Here is a 22,184-nt window from a genome sequence, read left to right on the forward strand (position 1 = left end):
AGAGAAGAGGAGGAAGGACAGGGAGGGAGGAAGAGGGAAGGAGGGAGAGAAGGACTGAGGGGAGAAGTCAGTCCCGTCAGGCTGGAGTCTTCTAGCTTGTGGGAAGCAGCTAGAGTTCCCACACATGCCTCCCTCAGGCCCGGGTTCCCCGGCCCCAGACTTCCTCTCCACCCATTCCCAGTGGTTCCTGCCCTCCTTCCTTGCCCTGTCTTCCTGCCTCAGTCCCATCTTGGCCACTCAGGCCTCTGGGTCCTTTTGGGGAGGGCCCTGGGCAGCTAATATGGCCCTGCCTGGAAAAGGAGAGGTGTTCTGGGTGCTGTGATGGGTCCACCCGAGGCTGGTGATTCCTGGAAATCAGTCAGAGGGAGGCGGCTGCATCTGCTTGTCCCTAAGGAGGGAGCACCCAGACATCCCTGTGTGTAAGGAGACACTGGAGGACCCCCTGACTCTGAGTCCCCTAACAGGGAGAAGACTCTCAGGAGCCCCGAGAATGTTCCCCATCTCCCACAGCCTCTGGCGTGGAGGGTGGGGCTCTCCTTGGAGCTAGACAGAAATCTTCCCTTGGTGGATCTGGGTGGGGTGGTCCTGGGGCCTTGGGTCTTGGGACAGAGGCTGAGGAGAAGGTGGAGGAAGAGGAGGAGTCCCCCACAGAGGGCAGGTGTTGCTGAGGCTGTGCTGGCCAGGCAGGGGCCTGTGGGCTCCTCGGTGGTCCTGCCTCTCCTATCCCAAGTGAGGTTCCCACAGAGGAGAGGTGAGAAGTTCTCAGTGTCTATAGTATGTGGACAGGAGCGGACAGGTGCCCTAGCAGCAGGTGTCTGTGGGTTGAGTGAAAGTCTTTGGGACCCCTGAAGGATTTGAGGCCCTCTCCTCATCAGCTAAGCCAAGGTCCCAGCAGGGAGCCCACCCCTGGACTCCCAGGCCTCTCAGTTTTCTGACCTCACCTGTTAGGCACCCTTTTCCTTGGTGGAGAGGGGAGGTGGCCATGGTTCCTGTTTGTGTCCCTGTCTTTACCCTAGTCAGGGCCCAGCCTCCAACTTCCAAACCATACAACAAGCACCCGCTGCGTCCAGGCCATGCCCTGGGTCCTGGGTGGGGTGGGGGGTGGGCACTGTCCTAGAGGGTAACAGTTAATGCTTGCTGGGGGAGCTATTGGAGCCAAGGTCAGCTGGGCTGATGTGGAATGACCTTGGTCAGTATTAATATGTGTCTATTTTTTTAAAGTTAATTTATTTATTTAGGTAATCTCTACACCTAATGTGAGGCCTGAACTCATGACCTGGATAACGAGAGAGTGGCATGCTCTTCTGGCTGAGCCAGCCAGACGCCCCTTAACATGCATTTATGGGACACCAACCGTATACTGGGGCCCCCAGATTATGATACACTCCGAGGCTTCCATCAACATCACAGGGGTGGGTGTGGTTCCAGGGACCCTCTCCCCACACCCATGTTTCTGCTCAAATCTGAGGCAAGCCCTGTCTCCACTGCACTGGTGAGCACGCTGGTTTTTCAGCAACCTCTGGAGAGGAGCCCCAGGGCCTGTGGGGTTAGTCAAGCCTCGGCTGGCATGAGGGCACTCTGGGGGGACTCGGGGTGATCCCAGCCATTCTCTGGCTTCCTCCTCTGGTCCCCTCTGCCACTGTGCTGGTCCCCCAGCAGCTTCCAGGGCTGGAGTTCTTCTTCTCATCCTCCATGTGGGCCAAGCTGCTGACGACTGCAGGGGCCTGTGGGTCTCGTGCTTGGCTGCCAGGGGCCTCTCCCTGCCGGGGGTGGAGGACAAGCCCAGGCAGGAGGCGTCACGGCCAAGAAGACCTCTGTGCAGCCCTCCAGCGAGCTCCTGTCAGACCTTCCCCCCCTCACGGGGAGAGTGGGAGCAGCTGAGGCCCTAGCTCTGCTGCTAAGGCCGGGCCCCCCCCAGCCTGGCCCCTCCTTCCTGCTTGCCCTGCAAGGGCCCTTTGCCTCAGTTTCCTCTCCATACTGCTGGGAAGATGTGGCGAGGGCTGTCCCAGAGCTGTGTAAGAGAGCTGCTTAAGCCAGATATAGTCGTATTCTCCAGAGGGCAAAGGAGGCCTTCTGGGGTCTAAGTCTGCTCTTTCACTCAGCATGTGAGGCCTTTCTGGGTTGGGGTGCCCTCAGGGATCCACAGACAGTGGCTCTCCCTCTAAAGAGCAGAGACAAAGGGCCTGGGAGTCACCAGTGTGGGGGAAACAAGCCCAGACTGGGGCACTCAGTCTGAGGTCATGGTGGCAGGGGGGGGGGGGGTGGCTTGAGGGACCAGATGGTGGTGCTGGTAGGTGAGGCCTTGGTGATTTTGGAGGGAGGAAGGAAGGTTCATAAATTCTCTGCTCCCTGAAACTGAGACTTAAGACTAAGGTCTGGGAGCTTTGGAGGCAGGGTGAGGGCTGAGCTGGGGGTTCAACTTCAGGTTCCATGTGGAAGGCAGACACCCAGTGAGGCTTGCCTGGAGGGAGCAGGTCAGGTAGCTCCTGGGGGAGAGGGCTCCCTGCGGGCGTGGCTGCGCAGGGATGGGAGAGTCTGCATTGGGTGTTCTGTGCCAAGGTGAGCTGCTGGTACAGGGCCCGTCTCTGGCCCACTCAGGGGACCCCGGGTCCTCCCCACAGACCATCTTGGATGGCCAGGAAGTCCTTCCTGATGTCTCACCTCATGAGAGAATCCTGGTGGTCTCACCTTGCCCCCTCACCTTGGCTTTGGAGCCGCTTCTCCACCCTCCCACCCTAACAACGCTGGGGACCCCCAGAATTCAGGCAGGGCCGGAGCAGGGTTAGGTTGGGGCTCGTCCCCTCTCTCCCAGATAGCTTGCGCTGTCTCCACTTCCCAAGCCAGGAGACATCCTCCCCTGAGAGGACCCCCAATTTCTAAGCAGGAAGTCCTTCCCGCAGTCTAGCCTTAGCATGGGTGCTCTGGCCTGCACGGTAGACCCAACTTCCTCCCTGTCCCCGTGTGTGGGCTGAGAGTCTAGGCCACCCACATGGGAGCCTATTTCGCCCTCTCCTGCCTGTCCCTCAGGCGCTGGCCACCCCTGGAAGCTCCCCATTCAGACGGGCCTGGGGCAGACATCAGTGTCCCGGCAGCGCCTAAATCGTTAGCGCCGAGGAGATTAGGCTGTAATCTCTTGTTGGGCGCGGGCGGGTGCCAGCTGCCAGGATGTGGGATGGCACTGCTCCCTCGCTGGGGCAGCCCTTCCCCGGGGCACAGCGCTAGCCGTAGCAGCCTGCTGCATGGGCCCTGCTTTGCCTCCTCTGGGGGCCCCTCTAGAGTGGCTTTCCTTCTCTGCCTCATTCTGTCCCTTCTGGTCTCAGAGCCCTGACCCCAGCTTTCCTGATGCCCCCATCTCTCTAGATTCCCTCAAAGACCGTGGGAGGCAGGAATTACCCTCGTTTTACAAATGAGGAAACCAAGACTTGTGAATTGACTTCCTGTAAGGCTTGGATCCAAAGTTCCCTCAGGCCAGCAGCCATGTCAGTTCCCCTCAGATCCAGATCCCTCAGGCCGGGGTCTGTGCCCTCTCCCACAGATGTGGACTCATCAGCTGGGGGTTGAGGTGGATTCCCCCCACCTCCGGCCTGGGGGCTCTCTCAGGGCCACATTGTGCCTGGGAGAGGGTGTCACCCTGAATTTCTCCACCCTTCTTCCTGGGGCCCAGGAATGCTGGTTGGGGGGCCAGACCAGCCTCTGGGTTCCAGGCCTGTGGAGCCTTGTTCCAGGCCCAGCTGGCTCCCAGGGCTGGGTTCTCCGGACTGCCCCCAAGAATGAGCTCAGCTGCCTAATTGTGGCTGAGGATGGAGGTTCACCCTCCCCCGGGGCTGCGGCTCCAACACCACCTTTGTTTCTGAACAGACAATGGGCTGCTAAGAGGCCACCAGCCCAGGCCAGGAATAGGCAGGAGAGGGGGCCCCCCCCGAGGGAATGCACTCAGCATGTCCGGCCTGAGCCCCAGGCCCTGGGTGGCTGGTACAGAAGCAAATTACATGGCTGGGGTTTTGGCTCTGACTTCAAGGGCTGGGGGGCCCAGCCCCCCTTTAGCCTGGCTATAAAGGGCTGCCTGGGGTCCCTGTCCAGACCAGACCCTCCTCCTGACCTGTGGACACCATGGCTGCCACCACCACCAGCATCCGCCAGTTCTCCACCTCCGGCTCTGTCAAGGGCCTATGTGTGCCTGGTGGAAGCTTCTCTCGGATGTCCTCCGTTCGTGTTGGGGGCGCCTGCCAGGCCCCCAGCCTCCTGGGAGGCAGCAGCTGTGGCAACATGTCTGTCACCTCCTCCCGCTTCTCGGCGGGCTTGGGGGGCGGCTACGGCGGGGGCTACACCTGCAGCCTGGGTGGGGGCTTCGGATCCAGTTTCGGCACGGGCTTTGGCTCCAGTTTTGGCGCTGGCTTCGGTTCCCCGGACGCCCTGCTTGGGGGCAGCGAGAAGGAGACCATGCAGAACCTCAACGACCGGCTGGCCTCCTACCTGGAGAAGGTGCGAGCTCTGGAGGAGGCCAACACGGAGCTGGAGGTGAAGATCCATGACTGGTACCAGAAGCAGGGGCCCGCGCCCGCCCGCGACTACAGCCACTACTTCAAGACCATCGAGGAGCTGCGGAATAAGGTGTGTGGGCCAGGCAGCTCCCTGCCCTCTGCCCTCTGTCCGTAGGACCTTCTGCGAAGTTGGGATCCCTCCCAACTCTGAACCCTCTGTGTCTGGCTCTCTGCCTGTCTCACCTCCTAGAGGAGGTTCAGTCTATGCCCTATGCCCTGTTCACCGTGCTGATTTCACAGAGTCTGGCATATTCTCCTAACTGGTTTCATTGTGTGTCTTCCTCACTCTGTCCATACTGGTCTTTCTGGGGGTCCCTGAGGGAGGGAGCTATGTCTTCCCACTCAGACTGGAAGCTTCCAAGGGAAGGCGTTTCTCTGTTAGTCTGAAGGAGAATACAACACACCCACATGCTCATGACCTCCAAGAACAGGGCCTTGGCATTCTGATTCTGTGAATGTGGCATCTGGGTCTTCCGCACAAGCTTCCTCCTGGAGGGTCCTCTGGTGCTGCAGCCCCCAGAGGCAGGTGAAAGTTCAAAGAAGTGTGGAGATGTCTGGGGGGAGGGTGGGCTGGGGCCTGCTCTTTCGTGGTGCAGAACCAGGTCTCGTGCTTGCCCTGTGAGGGGCTTTGCCTCCTCCTGCCCGGGACCTCAGCCAGGAAGGGAAATCCTGCAATTGCCCCCTGGAAGCAGAGCTCCTGGGAGTGCCAGATCAGATATCCGGCTTGGTTTGAGCAGTGGGAAGCCCAGGGGAGCCCTGGTGAGTCAGCGTTCCAAGCTCTGGGGTCAGCCAGCTGCTCACCATCAACCCCCAGCGCCTGGAGCATCAGGCCTCCGCCCCTCAGAATCACCGCACCCCTCGGGGGTTTTCCCAAGGGCCCCTCTCGAGGCCCTATCAGCCTCCTGAGCAAGGAAGTAGGGGGGAAGGCAGGTCTGTAGGCCACCGAGGGCTGGGTTGATCTCGCTCTGGAAACAGGGCCTGACCCAGGGTCACATCACAGGGCCTTCCGGGGGTTCAGAGGCCCATAAAGAGGCTATTGGGGCTACTTGGGCCTGCTGGGGCTGCCTCCTCTGACTTCTTTCTGCACAACAGGCTGCAGCCTTAGAAACGTCTGGATTCTTCTTAGCTCATCTGCTGCCTCCATTGAGACCTCCTCTCTCCTCCCCCCATATGGCTCTTGAGTACAGCCTCTTGACATTTCTCACAAAAGCAGTCATAATAACTGATCCTCTGCTCCCTCTAGAGCTCCTTCCCTGTTCTCCTTTAAACCTCTCTGACGACCCTGTGGGAAAAGAAAACTTTGTTCCAGGTTTCAGCTGGGGCTGGTCATAATCTTATTCATTAATTAATTAGTTGCTTAATTAAACTAATGTTTCCTGGGGGGTGACTGCGGGATGGGTATTTTGCCCAGGGCTAGGGATTCCGAAAAGAATGGTCACCGATGAGGTCTTGTCCGGCTGGAGCGCAGAGCCCGTTGAAGGAAATAACCAAAGAAGTCACAGAAGAATCACAGTTGGGAGAAATGCTGTGAAAGAGGATGGGCCGGGAGGAGGTGTGACCGGAAGGAGGGGAGTTGAGGAGGGCTTCCTGGAGGAGGTAGCAACTGAGACTAGAGGTCAGTTTAGTTGAAGAAAAGAGAGGGAGGTCCCTCCAGCTTGGGCAGGGGAGGGTGACTATGTATGGGTCTCTGTCCTGGCCTCATGGCTGCTGGGCCTGCAGGGGATAAGGCAGGCAGTCAGGGCCGTGATGGTGCCCTCACCATCCTGGGAGCCTTCCAAGAGGGTGCTCAAAGGGGGAGGTTGTGTGAACCCTCATCTCTTCTAGTTGGCTCACTCTCAAAGGGCAGCAAGGAGGGTATTGCCGGGCCTTCCCATGGTTCTTGCTCACCTCGCCCACTATGCCCCCCAGATCCTGGCGGCCACCATCGACAACGCCAGCTTGGTCCTACAGATTGACAATGCCCGCCTGGCAGCCGATGACTTCCGCACCAAGTGAGTCTGGGCTTCCAGGGCTGCCCCCGGAGGCTGGTGCTGGGTCGGGCTCCGCACACCAGAAATATCTGTGTGTACAAGGGGGTGTCCTGGGGCCCCCCCTTGGCTCATGCCTCCACCCTTTCCAGGTACGAGACGGAGCTGAACCTGCGCATGAGCGTGGAGGCCGACACCAACGGCCTGCGCCGGGTGCTGGATGAGCTGACCCTGTCCAGAGCCGACCTGGAGATGCAGATCGAGAACCTCAAGGAGGAGCTGGCCTACCTGAAGAAGAACCATGAGGAGGTGAGGTGGGCCCTGGGGAATGCAGGAGAGACTCCTATAAGGAGCAAGGGGATTGGTGGCCCTGGCCCCCAAATCCTCCTGGGCAAGGGCCACGCCCTCAATCCAGCTCCCATCTCTGGTCCGTTTCTGGCCCCGACCCTGGGAGACCCTCGGAGGGCCCTGCGTGAAGCCTAGAGGTCCCTCTCCCCGCAAAGATACTTCCCTTGTCCCTCAAGGCACAGTCTACCGAGCGGTGGCAGTTAACTATCTAATGAGCAAATCAGCCCAAGAACATGCATGCTAATTACTCCAATTAATTGTAATAGTGATAGTCATAACAACAGCCAAAATCTGCTCAGCACATTACAAGTGATTCATGGCAATTAGCTCAGCTGATACTGACATTGGCGCTGGGTGCGGGGTGCTCTTCCCTCCCTTTCCCGGTAAAGAAACAAGCTCAGAGAGGTTAAGGAATTTACCCAAAGCCACACAGGTCTATCTGACCCATGTTCACACCCAGGTCTGACCTCACCATGTTGCCACCACTCCTACCTCCCTTTTTCATAGAGTTTGGGGTCCTAGGGATCCTAAGGCTCAACACAAGGATGGGGATCCCAGACCCTGTAGGAGGACTAATGAACCTGCCGCTTCCTTCTCAGCTGACCACTGTGCTGGCCTGCGCTGGGGGAGAATAATCTTTGAGTAACAGGAGCCCAGAAAGTGTTTCCACTTGACTTTGAGGCTGGTCATAGGGATTGCATCCCTGCAATAGTTAACATTTCCTAATGAGGTCTGGCTCTGCGCTGTTACCAACACGGGGCTGCTTTCCTTGTGCCCGTACTGTGTGGTTGTGGTAGGGGATAAGGCAGGCAGTCAGGGCCGTGAGGCTGTCTGACTTATCCCCTAACATGTTGGGGAGTTAGCATCTCTCTTTGCCCAGCACATATTGGAACGGGGCAAAGTCCATCCCCGAGTGCACGTTGGGGAGATGGACCATATTCGCAGCCCTGCGTGTTTGTGACAAGATCACATCTGCTCCATCTTCAAGAGGAGGAACCATTAGGCTGTCTATGTCTGTCTGTCTGTCATCTGTACCCATCTCCCTGAGGCAGAGAAGGCAGGCCCCAGGGTCTCTCCCTGGGATGGCCCTGGTGAAATCCTGCTCTCCTCTTGCCCAGGAAATGAATGCCCTCCGAGGCCAGGTGGGCGGGGATGTCAGCGTGGAGATGGATGCTGCCCCCGGCGTGGACCTGAGCCGCATCCTGAATGAGATGCGCGACCAGTACGAGAAGATGGCGGAGAAGAACCGCAAGGACGCTGAGGACTGGTTCTTCAGCAAGGTGGGTGGCCGTGTGTGAGCAAGTGTGCACATGTGTGCATACGTGTGCTGGGTGTCAGGGCTGGGCTGGAAAACCTGTAGATCCACAGGCTGTCCCAGCTGGAAGGACCTTTGGAAACCAGTTGGACCCAGTGCTCATGTCTAGATGCAGAATGGGAGGCTCAGAGAGGCCTCAAGCTCGCACAAGCAGCACCGTGGCTCAGGGAACAGGTCCAGATCTCGTCATCTCTGTCTAGGACTTCTCCCAGCACATTTGTAGGTGTGTATGTTTTTGGAGGAATAACTCATGCCCGTAGTAGACACACACTGAGCAGCTACAGGGCCCAGCACAGTAATGGGCATGGAGTAAAACCCAGTTCCTGTCTTTGAGCAGTGCTCAGTAGGAGCATCAAATACAAAGCAAGGTCCATCGACTAAGGGCTGGTGGTCACAGAGGGTGTCTGGGTGCTGGTGTGTCTGAAGCCACATAGAGGCCAGGGAGAGGAGGGAGGAGGGAGGCAGTCTGGGAGGTCAGGGCTCAGGGGCGGACCCTGTCCTCTGCCCCATCTCTGCAAAGCTTCTCCAGTCCCTGTCACCCACCCTGCCTTTCAGACAGAGGAGCTGAACCGGGAGGTGGCCACCAACACCGAGGCCCTGCAGAGCAGCAGGACAGAGATCACTGAGCTCCGCCGCTCAGTGCAGAACCTGGAGATTGAGCTGCAGTCCCAGCTCAGCATGGTAGGCCCCCTCCCTGGCCTGTACCCGTCACCCCGGGATGGGCCCAGCCTCACAGACGTCCGCTCAGAGAAACCTGAATTCCCCACCCAGCCTGTCACTTCACACTCAGTGACATGGGCCCCTCTCTGCCCCCGTTACTGCCCCGTGGTGTCGGCAGCACCCACAAGCCCACACTGGAGGAGGGGGTCCCCCTTCTGGGTCCTCACCCTGGAGGAGGGTCCCAGCTTGGTCTCACCCGGCCATGTCTACACTGGCCCACAGAAATCCTCGCTGGAGGGCAGCCTGGCGGAGACCGAGGCCCGCTACGGGGCCCAGCTGGCCCAGCTGCAGGGACTCATCAGCAGCATTGAGCAGCAGCTGTGCGAGCTCCGCTGCGACATGGAGCGCCAGAACCAGGAGTACCAGGTCCTGCTGGACGTGAAGACACGGCTGGAGCAGGAGATCGCCACCTACCGCCGCCTGCTGGAGGGCGAGGACGCCCAGTGAGCGGGGGTGGGGTGGGGGGCCACTGGGGCATATGCCTGGCTCGGCTGGGGGTGCTTCATCTAGGCGGGGACGTTGGTGCTGAGGGGGCAGAGGCCAGCAGGCGCAGAGGTTTGCAGGAGGTGACACGGGGAGCACTGACTGGGGCCCCACTGTTGGGGAGCGCTGAAGACCAAATGAAAGCATCTGGGCTAGATCACGTGGGAAGTGGGGAGCCACGGAGGGATTTTGCACAGAGGAGTGGTGCTATTGTCAAGATGTCTTAGAACATCCACTCTGGCTGCATAGGGAGAAATGCATCAGTGGGGCCCCAGTGGGGTCAGGGAGACCTGTTGGGAGGCCGGAGTGCAGTGTGAGGCCAGGGCAGCCCTACTGTAAGGCGGGGGTGTAGGGCCGGGACAGGAAGGTGGTGTGTGAGGAGGATGTGTGGTAGGTAAGAACAGCAGGGCTAGTTGCCTGAATGTGGGGGCGAGCGTGGCTTGCTGGCGGGCGGCAACACATGGTGAGTGAGCACATGAGGGAGTGGGGCGCGATGACCCTGGCTTTCTGGTTCTGATGACTGTGTGGCTGGTGACGCCATTACCAGGGACGGGAGGAAGAGCGGGGTGGCTGGTGATCTGGTTAGAGCTGGGAGGGTAGATCAGGGCCCTGCCGTACAGTGACTGAGAATGTCCTGGAGTCTCCACACTAAGTCACGCCGTCCAGCTTTTTGCTCTTTGACGATAGTGAGGTCAGCCTGTAGTCTAACCACAGTCTCGCAAGCTTTAATAGAGTCTATTTGTTGGGCCCTTTGGGATATGGGAAAACCTCTCGCTCAGCTTCTCCTTGTAAAACGCTGGTTAGCCACAAAGCGCCTCTGGGTCCTCTTTTGGGGTGTGCCCTTTCTTCCGTCCTGCCTACTGGGCCTGTGCCCTTTGACCCTTATGGTTGCTAATCTTTTCCATGTATTCTCAGCTGTGATTTCTCTCTTGTTTGCCGGGACCTCTCTCCCCTCACCCCAGGCCTTCCCAGCTGCTCCTCCTCCAGGGGACCAGGCTCTGTGCCGGCACCCCTGTACTGACAGGCCCCCTTTTCCCTCTCTGCAGCCTGGCCACCCAGTACTCCTCTTCCCTGATCTCACAGCCCACCCGGGAAGGTAAGAGGCTGCCCCATCTGGCTTGGCAGGAGTGGGGAGATGTCGAGGACCCTTCTGTGCGGAAGACTGGGGGAGGGTCTCTGGCCTGAAGTTCCCTGTGTCCCCTCCTCCACGGCCCGCAGGCACAGTGACCACCCGCCAGGTGCGCACCATCATGGAAGAAGTCCAGGACGGCAAGGTGGTGTCCTCCCGAGAGCAGGTCCACCGCTCAACTCACTGAGGCCCCTTTCCACCTGTGACAGGGAGAGGGTCATGAGGCAGCCATCTCCCTGGGCTCCCAGCATGCTACTGCTGCGCCCTGAGTGCCCATCTGGGCCACCACCCAAAAGCTGTTGCCTCCCTGTGTCTGTTTCCTGCAACCCCTCCCCCAGGGGGCCTCCTGGAATTGCCCCAGTGACTGCTAGTAAAGCTTTGCCTGAAGTTCAATGTCTCGTGTGATCTGGTCTGGTCATTGGCATAAGGCAGTGTGTGCTGAGGGACTCCGGGAGGAGGATGGTTTATGGAGTGTTTGGATGTCACTTGTCACCTGCCAATCTGTTCTGACCACTTCTTCCAGGCCTGGGGCTCCCGGGAGGGCCAGAGAGAAGAAAGCAGCAGAGTGAGGGCGGAGGGATGGGACAGCCCATCAGGCTGGGAAAGTTTCTAAGAATCAGTCCGTGGGTTGCTGTGGGTCCACACAGGCTGGTCCCTAGGAGGGCCCCACAGACTTTCTGAGGAGCCACGCCTGTTATAAGGAACTCCCTACTTCAGCCTGGGGCAGGTCTGGGTTCAAGATCAGAGGGAGGGGGGCCTGGGCAGGGGGTTTTCCAAAGGCGTGGTCCAAAGCGTTGAGGGATGAGAGGGGGTGGCAGTGGCAGAGCCAGCCCTGGAAGCCAGCTCGGCCCCACTCGGGGTGTGTGTGGGGTGGGGTGGCCGCTCCGTGTGTGAGCGTGGGGGGCGTCCTGTTTGCTTTGGTGGCTTGGCAGCTGCTGGGCTGTTGGGGAATCTCTCTCAGCTGCTGGCAGGGGCTGTCTGGGCCTGTCGGGGAAGTGGAAGCCATCAGCAGTCTGAGACAGGACTGCATTCCATCCAGCAGGCCCGCGGGGACCCTGGACCCAGGGCCAGGCTGGGAGTGGTGGGCAAGGCAGGGTGGAGCTGCACAGGGCCTGTCTTGAGGGTCCCCATCAGGGGCCTGGGTGGGCCTCTGGGGGAGGCTTTGGGAGAGGAGCCTGGCTGGGGGTTCTCAGGTAGACATTTAGACTGTGTCCTTGACATTTCCAGCTGGCTGGGACTTGAGGTATACACCCCTCACCTCACCCGGAGGTCTCTTCAGGTACAGGAAGGGTAGGTGAGGGTGACAGGCGACATGGCTCTCATCATTTTCCCGTCCCTTTTTACCAAGATGCTCTCTTCCCAGCCTGCCGGGTCCCCATCGAGGCCATGCTCTTCTTTGTCCACGCTGGCCCAGGACTCGCCCCTGCAGCAGGCAGGTGGGGAAAGGTCACAGGAGGAGGCTGGGTCACTGAGGTTTCCAGGGTTAGGGGCAGTGTCCGAGAAATGGGTGGGTGGACTCCTAGTTCCTGGAGTGTTTTGCTGGTGTTGGGGATCTGCAGAGGGCGGGGGCAGGGTGTCGGGCCCCAGGGGAGCGTGAGGGGCCGTGGCATAGTGGGGGATGAAGGTGCAGCAGCCCCGCCAGCCCAGTTCTGCAGTAAGGTGGGGGCAGTGGGGCCCCATCCCTCTTAGAGCCCCAGTTTCCTTATCTGTAAAATGGGACGGTAACCTGAGAGGCACCGTATTGTTCCGTGAGCCCAGCGGGCTTAGGTCTAGTTTCCGAGGCAGGGCAGGGTCTCTGTCCTCGCTGTCTCCCCGGCCACCAGCCCAGGCGCAGGACTGCGTGTGGTGTGGCCTGTGGTGGAGGAGAGCAGCCTCAGAGCTGGGGGCTGCCTGGTTCCCCAACCGGTTTCCCCACCAGACACCGGGGCCAGGTGGGCCGGGCTGGGGTGGCAGCTGCCTGGGAGGGCCTGGTGAGGGTGACGTCCTGCTGCTCCTCTTCTCCGTATTAGGTCATGGGAAAGCATAGCTGGAGGGCCTGCCTGAATCACAGGTGACAGGCCTGAGACCAGAGACACGCACACGCGCAGGCAGACACCCAGCACCAGGGTTTGGAGAAGTGAGGCAAAGGCCCGATGGTGGGAGGGGAGGGGGGCCCACAGCCACCTGGGAGCTGGCGTGTGGCCAGCAGTGATGAAAGCTCAGGGGAATGGAAACAGAGGAGCGAGCCTGTTGTAATCGCTACGCCCACCTGGCGGCCTATAAAGAAGGCGGGCGAGCGCCAGCAGCAACTCGCACCTTGGGCCTCGCTCCTGTCTAGCCCTCCTGCTCCAAGCCCGCCGGCTGCCACCATGACCACCACCATCCGTCAGTTCACCTCCTCCAGCTCCATCAAGGGCTCCTCCGGCTTGGGAGGTGGCTCGTCCCGCACCTCCTGCAGGCTGTCTGGTGGCCTGGGGGCTGGCTCCTGCCGGTTGGGGTCCACCGGGGGCCTGGGCAGCGCCCTCGGGGCCAACAGCTACTCCAGCTGCTACAGCTTTGGCTCTGGGAGCAGTTATGGTGGCGGCTTCGGGGCTGTCGACGGGCTGCTGGCGGGCGGGGAGAAGGCCACCATGCAGAACCTCAACGACCGGCTGGCCTCCTACCTGGACAAAGTGCGGGCCCTGGAGGAGGCCAACACGGAGCTGGAGGTGAAGATCCGGGACTGGTACCAGAAGCAGGCCCCGGGGCCCGCCCGTGACTATAGCCACTACTACCAGACTATCGAGGACCTGAAGAACAAGGTATGGCCTACTGGGGGGGACAGGACCCGTGGGAGGGTCATGACTTCTCTCCCATCTCCTTCCCTTGACCGTGGCCTGGAGTTAGGCCGGTGGGGGAGCTGCCACAGGGTCTCAGGGGGTCTAGGACAGCGTGGCTCTGACTGGCTTGGCCTCTGGGAGCCCACCTTGGAGTCACAGTGTGGCCCACATTCCCCTTTTTGGGGGGCGGCAGCTAAGCCAGGGACAAGCAGGTCTCATGGAGCTCCTCTGAGCCTCAGTTTCCTCATCGTGGGGCTTGTTGCCATCAGCTCACGTAATTGTAGGATAAGATGAGTGGATGCACGTAGAGGCTGGGCCCATGGAGCTGCCAGATATGTGGGTACCTCTCTTCTTGAAGCAAGAGGGGGATTTTGGGTGATGGTTGTTTGAGGGGTCTAGTGAGCTCCTGATGGCACCTGCTGGGAAGAGGAAGTGGAGAGAGGGGGCGGGTCCTAAGGAAGGCGTCTGTGTGCCTTATTTGGGGATTTTTGTGGCTTCTCCATCCCTCCCACTGCCCCCCCCAAGAATGGGGCTCAGCAAACCTCCAAAGGCAGAGCTGCCTGCTGGAGTCTGGGGTTAGGGCCTAGCAGGGGTCATGACTTCTGATGTGGAACTATTCTTTGGTGAAGGGTCCTGTAGGATCCCTTCTTGGGGAGCCTCTTGGGTACAATCTCCCCAACTGTAAAATGAGGGGGTTGTTCATCTCCCCTTTTCTGTCTGGGATTCTGGGACAACTTCTGCCCCCGGGGGCCTTTCTTCTCTTCCCAGCTGGGCACTCCCAGCTGGCTGCCTGCTCTAGTGGAGGGGCTCTGTTGGGGGAGGCAGGTCAGGGTGGGCAGGGAGAAGAGGCAAGTTTCGGCTCCTCAGACTCCTGCCGGCCCCGCCTCTGCCAACAATGACTGCAAAGGTGAGAGTCTGGGCAGGAAGAGAGTCTTCCTGGAGAAGGCAGCCACATCCTGGCCTCGAGGCAGGAAGATCCTTCTTGTAACTTAGGGCTGGGCTGAGCTTCTCCCTCCCAATGACCTTACTGCTTTCCCATCTCCCCAGATCCTCACGGCCTCTGTGGACAATGCCAACATCCTCCTGCAGATTGACAATGCCCGCCTGGCCGCCGATGACTTCCGGACCAAGTGAGCCCTAGCCAGCGGGCTGGTTGGAACTGGGGCACCCCTCCCACCCCAGGACTACAGTTGCTGTGACGAGGGCTAGGAGCTGGGGGTTGGGGGAGTCCACCTCTTAGTCACGGATGTGGCAAATGCAGCAGATTCTGAAGGTCACTGGGCTTAGGCGGGGAGGGGGAGGGGAGGCAGGAGGCAGAGGAGAGAGATGCTGGAAGCTGCTTGAGGGTGGGACTTTGCCCTGCGTGGTCCCAGGGCCCTGGGGCTACAGTATGCTGCCATCCACAAGCCCCCTCTCCGCCCCCATCAACCCTCCCGAGCTCTTAGAGCCCTGGCAGAGGCCGGGTGCTGGCTGGGACACGCACCTGCACGTCCAAGCATCAAGACGAAGTCTCTGGTTCCTTTTGCAGGTTTGAGACGGAGCAGGCCCTGCGCGTGAGCGTGGAGGCTGACACCAATGGCCTGCGCCGGGTGCTGGACGAGCTGACCCTGTCCAGAGCCGACCTGGAGATGCAGATTGAGAACCTCAAGGAGGAGCTGGCCTACCTGAAGAAGAACCACGAGGAGGTGAGGGGGGGTGGGGCAGCAGGTCAAAGAGGCTACGGAGGGGGCAGCTGAGCTCTGGGGGTGCGCCGAGGCTGAGACCATGGGAAGAGCTCAGAGCAGGTGCTCCAGGTTGGTCACCTTACAGGGTGACCCGGTCCCCATGGAGGGTAGCCTCCTCCATGTACCACCCCTCTGCCCAGCATCTGGGGACCCTCCCAGGGCCTGCAGAGGCCTCTTCTGCCCATCCTGACCTTCCTCATGAGGACAAGGGGTGATTGAAGAGGTCTCTTTGTTCCAGCTCAAACCTTTGAACCTGGACCCTATGTGGAAGTTTGGGAATTAGAGGGGATATTTTAGGGGTACAGATCTAAGAATTAGATTTTTTCTTTGGAGACCCCTCAGTCTAATGGGGGAGACAGAGAACCTGTCCACAGGGAACCCCCAGTCTGATGGTGGAAGCAGAGCCCATACAGAGCAGATGAACAAGAGTCAACAGGAGGGGTAGAGGGTAGAGGATAGGCAGAGTGAAGGAGGGCTCCTTGGGGAGGGGTCTGGAGCACTTGTCTGGGAAGGGTTGGAAGTAAGAGATCAGCACAGGCCTGAATGCCCATGTCCACAACCTCTGCCCCTGCAGGAGATGAACGCCCTCCGAGGCCAGGTGGGCGGTGAGATCAACGTGGAGATGGACGCTGCTCCCGGCGTGGACCTGAGCCGCATCCTGTCTGAGATGCGCGACCAGTATGAGAAGATGGCGGAGAAGAACCGCAAAGATGCCGAAGACTGGTTCTTCAGCAAGGTGGGGGCTGCTGCAGGCCAGAGGCCTCTCCCAGGGGATGGGGGTCAAGGACTGAGTCCCCAACTGATGCCTAGTACCTGGCATCTTGGGGTGCCCTATCCTCAGTGAGCTGCATGGACCTCACAGGGCCACCCATTGAATCAATGGGCTGGGAGCTTGGCCAAAGCTGGGATCTCAGTGGAGGGTGGGGTGGAGAGCCCCCCCAGGAATAAAGCCAGAGGGTGAAGACCCTAGGAGCTTCCACCTCTCTAAGAGGTCAGGGATTGGCACCAAGGGACTGGTTGATATCCTAGCTGGTCCTCAAGTTGCCCATTCTAGTGCCTTCTACTCGGAGGAACTAAAGATAAATCTTCGAATCATTTCAAAGGTTTCTGGACTTTGGGAAGTGGGATGCTGGTGAGAAGGCACTGCTCCCATGGTCACGTTTGGGAGGTCACGTTTGGGAGGAGGCCTGAGAGACCCGGGGAAGTTCAGGAAGGTGATCACGTCCAGGGGGGTCATGGGGAGTGAGGAGAGCCCCAGGTGCCTGTGTGGGCACAGAATGGGTGCTGGGCTGAGCGTATGGAGGCCGTGGAGGTCGTCTGACTAGAAGGGATCCCTAACGCTGCACTGTCTTGTGTCCTGTCTGCAGACGGAGGAGCTGAACCGCGAGGTGGCCACCAACAGCGAGCTGGTGCAGAGCGGCAAGAGCGAGATCTCCGAGCTCCGGCGCACTGTGCAGGCCTTGGAGATAGAGCTGCAGTCCCAGCTCAGCATGGTAGCGGGGGCTGCCAAGCCCGGGGTGCACCTGGGACCCTGGAGGGGGCACTGACCACTCTCGCTGACCCCTGATCCTCTCACCTTCTTGCAGAAAGCATCCCTGGAGGGCAGCCTGGCTGAGACGGAGAACCGCTACTGCGTGCAGCTGTCCCAGATCCAGGGGCTGATTGGCAGCGTGGAGGAGCAGCTGGCCCAGCTGCGCTGCGAGATGGAGCAGCAGAACCAGGAATACAAGATCCTGCTGGACGTGAAGACACGGCTGGAGCAGGAGATCGCCACCTACCGCCGCCTGCTGGAGGGCGAGGACGCCCAGTGAGTTGGAGGCTGGGGGCCAGGACTGGGGGCCTGGGGTGGGCGTGTAGCTCTCAGACCCAAATCTAATCTCCCGTCTGTCTTTTTTTTTTTTTTCCAGCCTGACTCAGTACAAGCCCAAAGAACGTAAGGATCTCGGTAGCTGAGGGTGGGCGTACATAGGGCAGGCAACCCATCTGCATATTGCTGGGGGAGGGGGCGTTAGTCCCCAGGAGCTCCAGGAAATGATGGCTGATCCTCAGCAGGGATGGGGGAAATGACCTGTTAGGGCTCAGGGTTGATGCTCAGGTGGATCAGATGAGGGGGCTGGGCAGAGAGATGGTCTTTACCCTAGAGATCCTAGTCTGATGGGGAGACATGGACAAGGTCCTAGCTCTGTGGACACTCTTCTGATGGGGCGATTAGGGACATGGTCTCATGGTCTTTGTTCTTGAGACCCTGCAGATGAGCAAAAGCAGTCCTGTCCCTGGGATCTCTAGTCTGATGGGAGAAAGGGACATGGTCCTTGTCCTCCAGATCTTGGTCTGATGGGGAAGATCAGATCCTGACCCTGGGTATCTAGTCCAATGGGGGTGATGCGGACCTGGTTCTTGTCTTGGAGATCCCACTCTGGGGATAGGGGAGACAGAAGACAGGAGACAGAGTCCACTGGGCAGTGCCGAGTCTTGCAAAGGACACAGTGGGTCGGGATCAAACCAGCCATCTGGGAGGCGGGACTCATACATGGGCACAGGGCTGGGATGGAAGAGGGCAAGAGCAGGAGGAACACGTGTCTGGATGTCATATTGAGAGGCAAGCAAGCGGCTGTGGGGAAGAGAGCTGGCTCTGCTCAGGGAGGTGAGCCAGGGTCTCTGGGCCCCCACCCACCTCCGACGGTCTGTCTCCTGCAGCCGTGACCACCCGCCAGGTGCGCACCATTGTGGAAGAAGTCCAGGATGGAAAGGTCATCTCCTCCCGCGAGCAGGTCCACCAGACCACCCGCTGAGAACTCTGTTTCCCATGGCCAGCCCCCCAGAGTTCCCTACTGGCCCTGCAGCCTCGGTTCCTGGCTTCCGTCCCTTTCCATACCCCTCTGCCTGACCAATAAAGCTTGTTAATTCAGATATGGATTGTGTTCTGATTGGGGCCACTGAGGTGGGCCCTCGTGAACAATGGGTGTATTGGGGCAAACGAGGGTGGGGGGAAGAGTCTGTGGACACTAACTGCTGTTGGCTTGGAGCTCATGGGTCATCTAGGATCCTAGTAGGTAGGTCTGGGCAGAGCTTGGGGAGCCAATTTGTATTTCCAAAGGGTCAGTGATCCTTGGGAGGGCAGTCTAGGCTGTGCTAGACCCAGGGTGGGGCCAATGTACCGAAGGTCTCAGGTGACCTCTTCTTGCCCTGTAAAAAGGTCCATGACCTTGGGGAGTGGCTTTGCCTCCTTGAACTTCATTTTCTCTTTCATAAATGACCGAGGAGATGTCATGGGACCCAGAGTCCTAAAGGATGACGCATCCAGTCAATTTCTCCCGAAGTCCTGTGGGACACGCCCCCTCCAAGAGGGGGCAGGGGTGGACAAGGACGGCGGCGGGGGCAGGGGGACAGTCAGGATTCTCCTGGAAGAGGCGTGAGCATAGGGAAGGCAGGGAGGCAGGCTGGGTGGTCAGGGCCCAAGTTCTTTTGTGAGTCTCAGAAAACCCCCCAAAGAGGTCTGTGGGCCCCCAGGGTATTCCCATTGCCTCACCTCAGGAATATGAACTGTAGACCTTGCTTCTAGAGAAGGCTATGGGCCCCGGGTGGGTGTGGGAGAAAGGGTGTGCCTCTCTCAGGGATGTTTCCTCAAATGGTCAGGATAGGGGCAAGGGAGGGGTGTGTGCCAGGGTGTGGGGGGGGTGAGAGGCACCACCCTCCTTGGTAGCCTGGAGTTTGGGGAGGGTGGGAAACTGCCTTCTGAGGAAGGTGGGAAGGGCAGTCCTGCCTAGCCCCTCCCAGGACTCTCTGGGCCCGAGCCCTTTTCACTCTGGGGGCAGGCCGTGAGCCCGTAGGGGAGGAGCCCCAATACCTGGAAATCTTTCTTTGAGTAAATTTGGAAACCCCTGGGCAGGGTGAGCCTTCCTGGTTTTCTTTGGGAAGTGAGGGTGAGTGGAAAAGGTTAATGAGAGGAAGGACACCCCCACCCCAATTCGCTGACAGGCCTGGGGCTGTCTTCTGTTGTAGAATCGGACCAGGGGCCTCCTGGTACCGAGAGATGAGAGGTGGGGGCTGGGCAGGATCAGCCTGAGCCCCTGAAGCCTGGGAGGGGGTGCGGTGCTGAGCTGGGGACCAGTGGTATAAGAGCAGGGTCTATGAGGTGAGTAGGTGGGTGTGGGACTTCGGACAGGTCCCGACCTGCTCCTGTACCTCAGAGGCTGTGGTGACTGAGGAGAGAGATGAGCCCCAGCTGTTGGTCCTTCCAGCCCTGATCTGGGGACGATGAGGACAGTGAGTTTCCCGCCACGGTGGGGACGACTGGCTGGAGTCCAAAGCCCGGGTCTGCAGGGGCAGCCACAAGACTCAGAGCAGGCTGGGAGCTCAGACTCCGCTCCATCAGAGGCTGGTGTCTCCCAGCTACCTGCCCATGAAGGATGAAGGGCAGGGGGAGGTGTGCTTCCCACCAGGCCCCACCACACTTCCAGCCACAACCAGAAGAACCAGCTCTGGGTTGAGGATGGCTCATTTGGAGGGTGATCTCATTTATCTGAACAACAGTCCTGGGAAGCGGGGAGGGTCTGGGAAGAGGCGCCCCATTGTGTGGATAGGGACACTGAGGCTCCAAGGAACCGTGACTCAGCCATTGTCCAGATTGTGCTGGGAAGAGGAGAGGAGAGCCCCACCCCCTGCCTTGACCCCGGCTCTTAGGCAGGAGTCTTCTCTCGCTGCAGAGTTTGGGGGCCCACCCTACTGAGTGGGGAGGTGAGTGGGGAGGGGTCACAGTGTGGGAATGGCCAAAGATAGCCCTGGACAGCACCCTTCTGCTGGGTCAGAAGCCCCTTCCCACAAAGTGAGTGGGTGTGTGGTTTAAGAGAATGTGGGTCCCCGGGGGAGGGTCCAGGGCCCAGAGAGGGGAAGCTCCCCTCTTTCCAGGAGTGCTTATCCCACACCTGGGCAGGCAGAGCCACAGGATGGAGTGACTGGGGCCTGAGACCCATGGTCCCCTTGGGGATGGTGCGGGGAATTTTGGTGGCTGGAATTTTTTGTCCAGGGGCCCCGAGTTAACCTGGGCTGCTGGGGATGCGTGCCTGTGGCTAGATTGGGGGACCCAGCTGTGGGGCTCCACAGTTCCTCCACATCAACCCATTGCCTTGCATGAAATCTTTCTCCCCCATCAGTGAACCAGTGTGTGACTGCCCTTGGCGTGGACTTACCCACTCTCATGTGATGGACACACAGACCTGATTTCCAGGCCCAGGGCCTGCCAGAGCCAGACACTGTGACTCTTCCTCTGCCACACCCACACCCTGACCGTGTGAGCTGGCCCCGCTTTCTGCAAGGAGGCCGTGTGGCAGTAACACTCTGTCCAGGACACAGTGTCCCTCTGTGCTTCTGCACTGGGCCTGGGCAGAAGGAGGAGACAAGTGCCTTGGCCTGGAGGGACCCTGGAGGACCCCGGTTTAGAGGTGGTGGGTAGGGCAGAACGCTGGGGCTGGTGATCCTCTTGCTGTTCTTATGCAGGGGGTGAGGTGGGAGGTGGAGGAGAGCAGAGGGACTGGAGCCAGGGCCCAGAGCCAAGGCTGTGACAGAGCTCAAGCTGGTTCCCCTGAGTGTTCCCTCGAGGGCCCTTTGGTTGTGCAGACCATCACGATAGGCTGTTATTGCCCCCACCTTCGGAAGAGCGGTGTGTAACATGGGGAGAGTTGAAAGGACCACCTGCCATCGGATACTTACAGATTCACCCAGATCCTGGGGCCAGTCGTGGGGCCAGAGCCCAGACCGGGCACTCTTGCTCCCTCCTGGCAGCCCCCATGTACCCCATCATGGCCTGTACTGTGTGGGGTTGTCCATAAGTGGCTTCTCCGCCTTATTCTTTATAACTGAGTGTCCAGCCCAGATCTGACTCCTGCTTGCTGCTCTGTCCTGGCTCATTGGGGATCTCTTTCTTCACCCTGCCCTGAAGCTCCATGGGCTGGGGCCCTGCAGCAGTCCCCTTTCTCCTCTCAATCTCCTTGGGGGCCTTCCCCCCCCCATCTTCCTCCCCCTAGGCTGCATCCTGCTTCCAAGCCTGGCTGGTCAGCAGAATTCCCCAGGAACTTGTAAAACGTCCCCACGATCAGGCTTGTCCTGGGCAATGCTGAGACAGTGGGTCAGAGCAGGTTGGGAATCTAAATGGGGATCTCGGTGATCAGTCAGGTTGGGGAATCACTGCGAGTTGAGGCATGCCAATAATATTTCCCAGCCAACTCAGGTATGAGATGACCTCAGACCTGAGATGGGGCGGGTGAAGGAGAGAGGAAAGAGGCCTGGGAAGGGGGAAGGAACCCACTCTTAGGAGAGATGCCAGTTTGCTGTGAGTCCCTGTGCCCACAGTCCTAGCAATCCTGGCTCTCAGCAACCTCAAGTAGGTTTGTTTCGTTGGCATGGAATAAAGGGGCCCTGCTCCATCTTCCCCACCTCTACGCCCCAGGTGCTGGGCACACAGTGGGAGCTTGGTCTGCGGTGTTGTCTGAGTGGTTTGATGGCTTGGCTGGCTACTTTGCGTAGCTTCTCAGCCCACGTGGATCCCCAGCCATCAGCTCCGGCCTGCTGGCATTGCCACCTGGACTCCAGGAACAGTGGAAGGGGCAGGGCTCTAATCAGAAGGGAGGGAGGTGGAGAGTGTTCTGGGGCAGAGAAGGAGGAGCTCCCAGAGACCCCGTGGAGAGTACTTGTGAATCTCAGGACCCGGGTTTGATTTTCTGCTCCCATTTCTGTCCTATTTAACCCAGAACATTTTTTCACTCTCTCTGCTTGGGGCTCGGTAGTCTTCAGTGGCCTCAGAGGTCCTTTTTATTTCTGAGTGTGATATGTCTGTGCTTGGACCTGAACTCCAGGCCCATCTTGACACTAGGGGTTTTGTCCAAGCTTCTAGGACCCATTTTGCCCATTTTGGGGGTTGGGAGAGGGGAGCATTGGGTTCTGTCTCCCAAGACTGGCCCTGGAGGTGTGTGTTGGGCACCTGCTCTGCTCAGATCTCTGGGCCCTGTTCCTACAAGCTGAGTGACTGACAGGGTACGATGTTCTGGGAGCATTTCCTGTCTGCTGGTTCCCGTAGTATCTGCCAGCCCCACCCAGGCTAAGGCAAGCCCACAGAGGCACGTCAGAGCAGTGACAGTGGCCGTTCTGTGGGTTACCCCTAGAG

The 22,184-nt window shown here is 59.4% G+C and overlaps 2 protein-coding genes across 2 annotated transcripts; both read left to right on the forward strand.

Moving 5' to 3' along the window:
* Positions 1–4,110: 4,110 nt before the first annotated feature.
* Positions 4,111–10,894, forward strand: LOC125087549 (keratin, type I cytoskeletal 42). The gene is made up of 8 exons (XM_047707984.1): positions 4,111–4,611; positions 6,450–6,532; positions 6,661–6,817; positions 7,975–8,136; positions 8,727–8,852; positions 9,114–9,334; positions 10,421–10,470; positions 10,593–10,894. The coding sequence occupies exons 1-8, from the start codon at positions 4,111–4,113 to the stop codon at positions 10,688–10,690; spliced, it is 1,398 nt and encodes a 465-aa protein (XP_047563940.1). The 3' UTR covers positions 10,691–10,894.
* A 1,864-nt stretch (positions 10,895–12,758) lies between these two features.
* LOC125087547 (keratin, type I cytoskeletal 17) lies at positions 12,759–17,935 on the forward strand. Its single transcript, XM_047707980.1, has 8 exons — positions 12,759–13,283; positions 14,349–14,431; positions 14,830–14,986; positions 15,600–15,761; positions 16,393–16,518; positions 16,612–16,832; positions 16,933–16,958; positions 17,723–17,935. The coding sequence occupies exons 1-8, from the start codon at positions 12,852–12,854 to the stop codon at positions 17,815–17,817; spliced, it is 1,302 nt and encodes a 433-aa protein (XP_047563936.1). The 5' UTR covers positions 12,759–12,851; the 3' UTR covers positions 17,818–17,935.
* Positions 17,936–22,184: the final 4,249 nt, after the last annotated feature.

Source organism: Lutra lutra, chromosome 16, assembly GCF_902655055.1.
Source record: "Lutra lutra chromosome 16, mLutLut1.2, whole genome shotgun sequence".
NCBI classification, from domain to species: Eukaryota; Metazoa; Chordata; class Mammalia; order Carnivora; family Mustelidae; genus Lutra; species Lutra lutra.